Consider the following 7,157-nt stretch of genomic DNA (forward strand, 5'->3'; position numbering starts at 1 on the left):
GTTCAGATGCAATCGCTCCCGACTCCCCTCAGGAGTAAACAATAACAAGCTCAAATACAATAGACAAACAAGGTCTGCAGGACATGTACGTGTGTGTGTGCACATACACACACACAAACAACACACAAGAACCTTCCTTCTGTTTTCTGTGTGGATATGTCAGGAACTGTTGCCACAGACCCAAACCACTTCATTCTGCATCAACACAGAAACGACTCAAGCTAAATGATCGGACTCATCAGGTTTAAATCTGATTATTGATCGACGATAAACCCCTCGTCACATAAACTCTATTAATCCAGGAAATAAACTTATCATTTCATGATTACATGCTTGGACGTTTTGAAGTGGATTCAGGGTGTTTCTTGAACCCAAAAAGCCTCACATTTCTTACCAGAGCCTGCCACCTRGTGGACCTTTAAAGAACTGCACCTCACTCATAAAATATGACCACTGAAAAATTAAATCATTCAGTTTATTTTTTATTATTTGTTTATTTAATTTTATTTTGTTATCTGTGTTTATTACCAAACACAGGAAGTGATTTCAGCAAAACTAAATGAAAAGCTGTCAAGGTGATATATCCCTCCGAAAGATGTATTAAAGAAGGGAAACAGTTGACACATCCAGGAAGGTGAGCTAATGTAAAACCAGGGTTGGAAACACGGAATTACATACGTGCACAACCAAAACTGCAGGAAAAGATATTCAAAACATATATCAAACATTAAAATTTATACAGCAATTATATAAAACACTTGGGTCTTATATTGCAAACGACAAAATAAAACAATGATTAACCTGAACTATGTCAAACGGTGCCGTTTTAAGGTTTTTACTCCAGTAGTTTTTTTAGATTCAGTGATAGGCAATTCTGGAATGCAGGAATGCATTTAATATAAACACTCAGCCAAATCTGYCAAAAATCCCATGGATCCCACATACATCTTGGGCCAGTGCGCTGCAAAACTGAGATCCTCATGGATCAGTTCCAGTTTTAGATGTTTCCCTGCTTCAATACACCTCAGTGAAATGAATGAGTCATTGATTGGCCTCTGCTAAACTTAACACTACTTCTTCATTAAAAAACTTTAACATTCACATTTCCTGAAAGAGCCAACCATGCTCTCACCATAATGTAAGTTTTGGTCTTAAACAATCATTGTTGTTTGTATAATAAAGTGCAACATGCACAGGAGAGAAAAAAAACGCCATTTATAGAAAAAAATGGAAACTAAAACATAATGTTGGTTCTTTGTAAGAGGTTTATTATCTTCATATATGTTACAAACAGAAGCACAAATGTTCGTTAGACTCAACAACGTGTCTGAAGGACTTTGAAGGTGTGGAAATGAAGATCTCACCCATTTATCTGAAAATAAAAAGAAAAGTATAATGAGAAGTCGTCTCAGATCAGGCTGTAGTCTTTATTAAAGCTACAACGTGAAGCTAAAGGGCATCTAGGTCCAATGAATTCAACTCTAACAAACTGAAATCCTACTATTAAACCTTCATCGTGTTACCTACTCTGTAAAGATAAGCATCAGTCCCTGAGTTCAGCAGAAGGTGAGGAGCAGCAGATTAGGTCAGAGCGGAGAATTAGTCATGAAAGAATGTGACAGCTTTTTATAATTTAAAGACTTTTAAAGTCAAGAAGGAATCTTTAGGGAGGAGAGAAAAAYCRATACTGRGGTCAGAAAGCTAAAGGAAACCAGGGAGGATGATAATGAGAGGGCGAGTCAGAGGAAAAACAAATGAAGGACAGAAAAGGTGTGGAACAGAAAGAAAAGAGGAAGAGAAGACTGATGACCTGAGGAGGAACTTACAGGGCAGCAGCTCCGGAGATGATCTCAATCAGCTCCTTGGTGATGACGGCCTGTCTGGTACGGTTGAAGGTGAGGGTCAGCTTGTCGATCATCTCAGCTGACGGAAACAAACAAATCACAGCAAATCAGAACCAAACTATGGAAAGCACATCTGAACAGGGAAGGAAAAGCTCTGTTTTGTTCCTACTTATTAAGAAACCAAACCAGTGGTTATTCCRTATGTTGCGGGTGTTTCGGAGAAACTGAGACGTTTATTTTCTAAACATGATGTCCCAGTGGCTTTCAAACCCCAAAACACATTACGGCAAAGGCTGGTTCACCCCAAAGATCCGGTGCCCCGGCACAAACAGAGCAATGTTTGTATATGCTGTTAAGTGCCAGGAGGACTGCGACCAGTTATACATCGGGGAAACAAAGCAACCACTGTTCAAAAGAATGTCCCAACACAGACGAGCTACATCTAATGGCCAGAACTCTGCAGTTTTCACTCATTTACAGGCCAGCGGTCACTCTTTCAGAGATGAGGATGTTCTCATTCTTGATAGAGAGGAACGTTGGTTTGAGAGAGGAGTAAAAGAASCCATTTTTGTAAAGAAAGACCGTCCATCATAAAACAGAGGTGGGGGCCTCCGTTTTCAGTTGTCCCCCTCCTACAGCGCGGCTATTGCCAGTATCACTCCACCCTCTGTTAACAATAGGTGTTAATTAGGTGTCAACGATAGCCATGTGATGTGAGTATCAGTCACATGGAGGCAGGGCTTAAAAGCCTGAATTTTGCCTGAAACTCTCAGACTGAAGAAGTCTCTTGGAGGAGAGACGAAACGTTTCATTAGAGAAGAACCCGTCCAGAAGACCTATACAATTTTTTTCTTTTTGATTTTTTTACCTGGATTACTGAGATGCATCAGGATACTTATTATGAAAATCTCCAAACACAACTGGACTCAAGTCTTACAGGCGTTCTTGCTGGCGCTGTCCATGGCAGTCATCCTGGCACTCTGCTCACTGGTGGAGGACTCCTTCAGGGCCAGGTAGATGATGTTGACTAGAGTAAACTCCTGGTAGTTCCTCAGCACATCAGCATCAATGTCATCATAGATCCCCATGCTCTCTGCCAGGGGAAGTAAATAAAACATCACCCTCTGTAAGCCTAATCTCTGTCAGGTTGTTTCGTTATGAACACAGCTTCTACCTGATGAGGCAACTGTGTCGTTGGAAAACACCGGCTTCTGGTCCATCTTGTAGGAAATAACAGACCTGCATAAACAGAAATGTTTGAGTGTTTTCTAAGAAAACGGTTGAATTCTAATTTTTTTTTCTCCCACAGTTGAAAACCTAAACTTCACCTGAATCTATTGTAGATGACGGAGCCCTGATCAAACTCGTATCCAGAGTTGAGCAGCTCCGCGGCGATGACGGAGGCGTCACTAAAGTTGGGTGGCTTGCGGCCGACCTCCTTGCAGTTCAACAAGATGTGTTCCCCATGAGTTCTGATGAGGAGGTATAAAAAAAAAACATTTCAGCCTCAACCATTAGCAATCAAAGCAACTATAGAGATGAAATCCTTTGAATAAAGCCAGAAACTGTTATCCTGACTGTACCTGTGCAGCAGTCCTCTCAGCTTGTCTCCCACATTAATCACTTTCACCTCCTTGCCAGCACTGCTCAGATTGGCGATCTCGTTCTTGATGGTCTTGGCTATACCGGAGTGAATGGCACCGCAGAGACCACGGTCAGAGGTCACACCAACAATCACATGCTTGGTGGCCTTATTCTCAGACGCTTTAATGTCGGCCTTCTCGTACAGGGCTGGGATGAAGAAACAAAAACAAAAGACATTTCTATTTAGCAAATGTTACAAATAACATCTGGTTCGTATTAACTGAGAAAATAAAGACCGACCCAGAGCACCGGTGCCGTAGACACGTGCAGGCTTCAGCTGCCTCTCAGCACGAGCATACTTGGCTGCGGCCACCATCTTCATGGATTTTGTGATTTTCTGGATGTTCTTGATGGACTTCAACCGAATGGTGACTAAAGAAGAAGTGGCGGTAGTTCAGAGTAGATCGGGGTTTTTTTTAAGAATATTATTCAGCCAAATATACAGAAGTTAGAATTGGTTCATCTCTATTTTAGCCATCATTCCGTTGTTTGAGAACAACAAAGTAATATTGCTTCTTAGTGTGATCACAACAAATCAGACCTTTTTAATTCCAGACATGACAGGCTCTATAATTTCATGCACATTTCTGTGTGCAGTTTTTTTTTTTTCCTTTATTCATACACATTAGGTAAATTATTGATAGCCTTAAACTGCACAAGTGGGATACACAGAGATTTTTACTGGAAACAAAAAGCAATGACTTAACATCTGTTTTCAATGTGCCAATTACAACATAAACATTTACATTTTAATCAAGTGAGTTTCCTCAATTTATATCAAATATTCACCCATCTATTTCCTTTACCACCTGTAAAGTATCCAGGTCAGGATTTTGACACAAACTTGCATGTGCAAGCAAAACTTTAAATATTTGACACCCTAAAATCATGCATTTCTGTCGAGTCCTGTAAATGCTTGCACCAATTGATATGCTTCCAAAGTACAGAGCTGACCAGACCTAACAGATCCAGCTGAGAACTGGTCAGTAAACTCATAAATCGAAGTTTTAAATGCACAATACTTTAGAAATATAGATGTAATAAATATACAGTACTTCATGTGAGTTCTTGCAAAGCTTTTGACAATATTTCTCACAAGACACTTAGTCACGTTATTCGGCTTTGTAATATGAAGTGATTTAATAGTGACATTAGTTAGGTATAATGATTTATATTTTGTGTATTTTGCAGAATTTAGAAGTACTTACTGTCCTTCAAGGTAGCCATGTTCCTGACCTGCCCACTGTCAACAGAAATAATGCACGAGCATTTAATGCGAGTATTACCACTAGTATTACTATGAGGCTAATGTTAATAACAGATTTTAGCTTCTGTAAAACGTAACAATACATTTTAACATGAAGTTGGGCTAGCGTTAGCACCTAGCCGGCTAAAGTAATCCATTCACCCTGCTGTCATTCATTAGCTGCGGCCTGCATGTTAGCATGTCCTTCTACGTAAAATACGGCGTTCGTTACAAAGTAGAAGTTAAATACTCAGTGTTACTTGATGTCTACATCAAATCTGCACATATAATACAATAATAAAAGTAACTGTGAAGGTGTATTCGCTTTACCATTGTGGGAAAAAAACCACCGCGCTGGTCCTGGCGAACATGTTCACGGCTATGAAGGTCAGACCCGCAGGACTGCGCAGGCGCAAAGTCGAGTCAAAAACATGGATGGACGTTGCCTTCATGGACCACTAAAAATATTAGCGAGATGAGCTTCACAGTCACAAACTAGACTTCTTAAATAGCTACAATGATATTTGTGTGTGTTTTTGTTTCCTTGCCATGTTTTATAACTTTCAGTTATATTTTGTACCCACTTTTTTTGCTTAAAAGGACAGAAGCCTATCTCAGCAGCCGGTTTTTACATAAAAATGTTAAATTTCATCACTTTTATCTGGATACAATTCGATTTTTCATCATTTATCTTATCAAGTGCTGAAATATCTTTAAATAAACTACTGTAGTTTTTGTATGAATAACAAAGAAGATAAAGTCGATTTAATTYGGAAATTTCTGAATTTCCGAGTATAGTTTTAGCGCAGCACAAAGTATCGCGAGGTTTAACGAGTGTTCGCTGCCGCTTTGACGCTTCGCACGCGGAAACTGTTTACTCTGTTAGCTATTGTATTTTAGCCTCGAAACTGGAAGAAAATACATATACAGCAAGTGTTTTTGTTCGTTAAAAAGCCTTCGCAATGGGCAAAGCAGACTTTTTATCCCCGAAGGCGATTAGCAACCGAATAAAGGCTAAAGGTCTTCAGAAGTTGAGGTGGTATTGTCAAATGTGTCAAAAACAATGTCGAGATGAGGTGAGGAGATGATTACATTTGTCTTATTTTCACAGATTTTCTTTTGCTGTAGCGACAGTTTTAAACCATGTTTCTGTCCTGTTTGTTTACAGAATGGTTTTAAGTGTCACTGCATGTCTGAGTCCCATCAGAGACAGCTGCTGCTGGCCTCAGAAAACCCAACAAAGTTTATGGACTACTTCTCTGAGTGAGTTTGTCACGATTGGAGTTAAAATAAAATAAAAACTGATCCATATGAAGGATTTGTGTAGAAAAAGAAATATAATAAATGTTATTTTTCCTGCAGCGAGTTTAAAAGTGACTTTCTGGAGCTGCTCAGGAGACGTTTTGGTGAGAAAGGTTTGATTTTTTTCTTTTCAAATCGCTGTGAAAAAGTGTTTTGTTTTAACTGTGCTTTTATTTTATCCAGGGACCAAACGAGTGCACAACAACATCGTGTACAACGAGTACATCAGTCACCGCGAGCACGTCCATATGAACTCCACAAAGTGGGAGACGCTCACCGACTTCACCAAATGGCTGGGCAGAGAAGGTGAGCATGAAAAAAGAGAGAGAGATTTGTCAGATCAGTCTGTTCTGATCTATCTAATCCGTTGAATATCGCTGCCAGGTTTGTGCAAAGTTGACGAGACCCCGAAAGGCTGGTACATTCAGTACGTCGACCGCGACCCGGAGACCATCCGCCGCCAAGAAGAGCAGGCGAGGAAGAAAAAGCAGGACCTGGACGACGAGGAGAGGAGCGCCAAGTTCATCGAGGAGCAGGTCCGCCGGGGCCGCGACGGCAAGGAGGCCGAAGTGAGTGGCAGCAGACGCCTCGGACGAAGCTTCACCAGARTGTGTCTAAAATAAATCGTCTGTGCTGTGATTCTGCAGGACAGTCCCGTTTACACCGAGCTCAAACGTGAGAGCGAAGAAGAAAAAGGTTTGTTTTTCTCTCACGTGAGCTGAGCGTCGGCAAGAAATTTGTCGTCGAACTAAAAAAAAGGTTGTATTTGCTTGTGTTGTTTTCGCAGTCGCTTTCAATCTGAGCGCMCCGGTCGCCAGCTCCTCCAAATCAAGGTAGAAATGTCTCGGTGCTGCTTATATAAATAAAGCTTTTTACCGTTTCTGTTTCTGACCGTCTCGTCGTGTCTCCCCCTCAGCTCTGTTCTCGGGGCCAGTGCTCTGAAAGCTTCAGCATCATCATCATCCTCGGTCAAAAGAAAAGACGCGTCGTCTGGCTCCGACTCCAGAGGGGAGAAGAAGAAGAAATCAGCCCTGGAGGAGATCATAGAGGTTGTGTGTGTGTGTGTGTGTGTGTGTGTGTGTGTGTGTGTGTGTGTGTGTGTGTGTGTGTGTGTGTGTGTG

At 41.0% G+C, this 7,157-nt stretch overlaps 2 protein-coding genes across 3 annotated transcripts in view; one reads left to right on the top strand and one right to left on the bottom strand.

The window, feature by feature from the left end:
* Positions 1-1,245: 1,245 nt before the first annotated feature.
* atp5f1c (ATP synthase F1 subunit gamma) lies at positions 1,246-5,201 on the bottom strand. 2 transcript variants are annotated; one of them, XM_014018226.1, is made up of 9 exons: positions 5,065-5,201; positions 4,697-4,731; positions 3,729-3,860; positions 3,428-3,635; positions 3,173-3,316; positions 3,019-3,083; positions 2,782-2,937; positions 1,827-1,923; positions 1,246-1,372 (listed from the first exon to the last, which is right to left on the bottom strand). In XM_014018226.1, the coding sequence occupies exons 1-9, from the start codon at positions 5,184-5,186 to the stop codon at positions 1,369-1,371; spliced, it is 963 nt and encodes a 320-aa protein (XP_013873680.1). In that variant the 5' UTR covers positions 5,187-5,201; the 3' UTR covers positions 1,246-1,368. The 2 variants fall into 2 exon arrangements, with proteins under 2 accessions (XP_013873680.1, XP_013873681.1); XM_014018227.1 differs by lacking the exon at positions 1,246-1,372 and having other exon boundaries at positions 1,823-1,923.
* Positions 5,202-5,577: 376 nt separating this feature from the next.
* The window catches only part of kin (Kin17 DNA and RNA binding protein), a 2,622-nt gene continuing 1,042 nt past the window's right edge, over positions 5,578-7,157 (top strand). Inside the window, exons 1-8 of the mRNA XM_014018225.1 lie at positions 5,578-5,810; positions 5,903-5,997; positions 6,097-6,140; positions 6,220-6,342; positions 6,421-6,605; positions 6,684-6,732; positions 6,824-6,869; positions 6,953-7,085. Coding sequence (XP_013873679.1) covers positions 5,697-5,810; positions 5,903-5,997; positions 6,097-6,140; positions 6,220-6,342; positions 6,421-6,605; positions 6,684-6,732; positions 6,824-6,869; positions 6,953-7,085 — 789 coding nt within the window. The 5' untranslated portion in view covers positions 5,578-5,696. The remainder of the gene's footprint in view (positions 5,811-5,902; positions 5,998-6,096; positions 6,141-6,219; positions 6,343-6,420; positions 6,606-6,683; positions 6,733-6,823; positions 6,870-6,952; positions 7,086-7,157) is intronic.

Source organism: Austrofundulus limnaeus, unplaced genomic scaffold (genome assembly GCF_001266775.1).
Source record: "Austrofundulus limnaeus strain Quisiro unplaced genomic scaffold, Austrofundulus_limnaeus-1.0 Scaffold187, whole genome shotgun sequence".
Lineage (NCBI taxonomy): Eukaryota > Metazoa > Chordata > Actinopteri > Cyprinodontiformes > Rivulidae > Austrofundulus > Austrofundulus limnaeus.

Coding starts and splice junctions, on each gene's coding strand:
- atp5f1c (XM_014018226.1), bottom strand. CDS start 5,186: ATGAAGGCAACGTCCATCCATGTTTTTGACTCGACTTTGCGCCTGCGC. Junction 3,636..3,728: donor CTACGGCACCGGTGCTCTGG/GTCGGTCTTTAT, acceptor TCTTCATCCCAG/CCCTGTACGAGAAGGCCGAC. Junction 3,084..3,172: donor GTCATCTACAATAGATTCAG/GTGAAGTTTAGG, acceptor CTGTTTATGCAG/GTCTGTTATTTCCTACAAGA.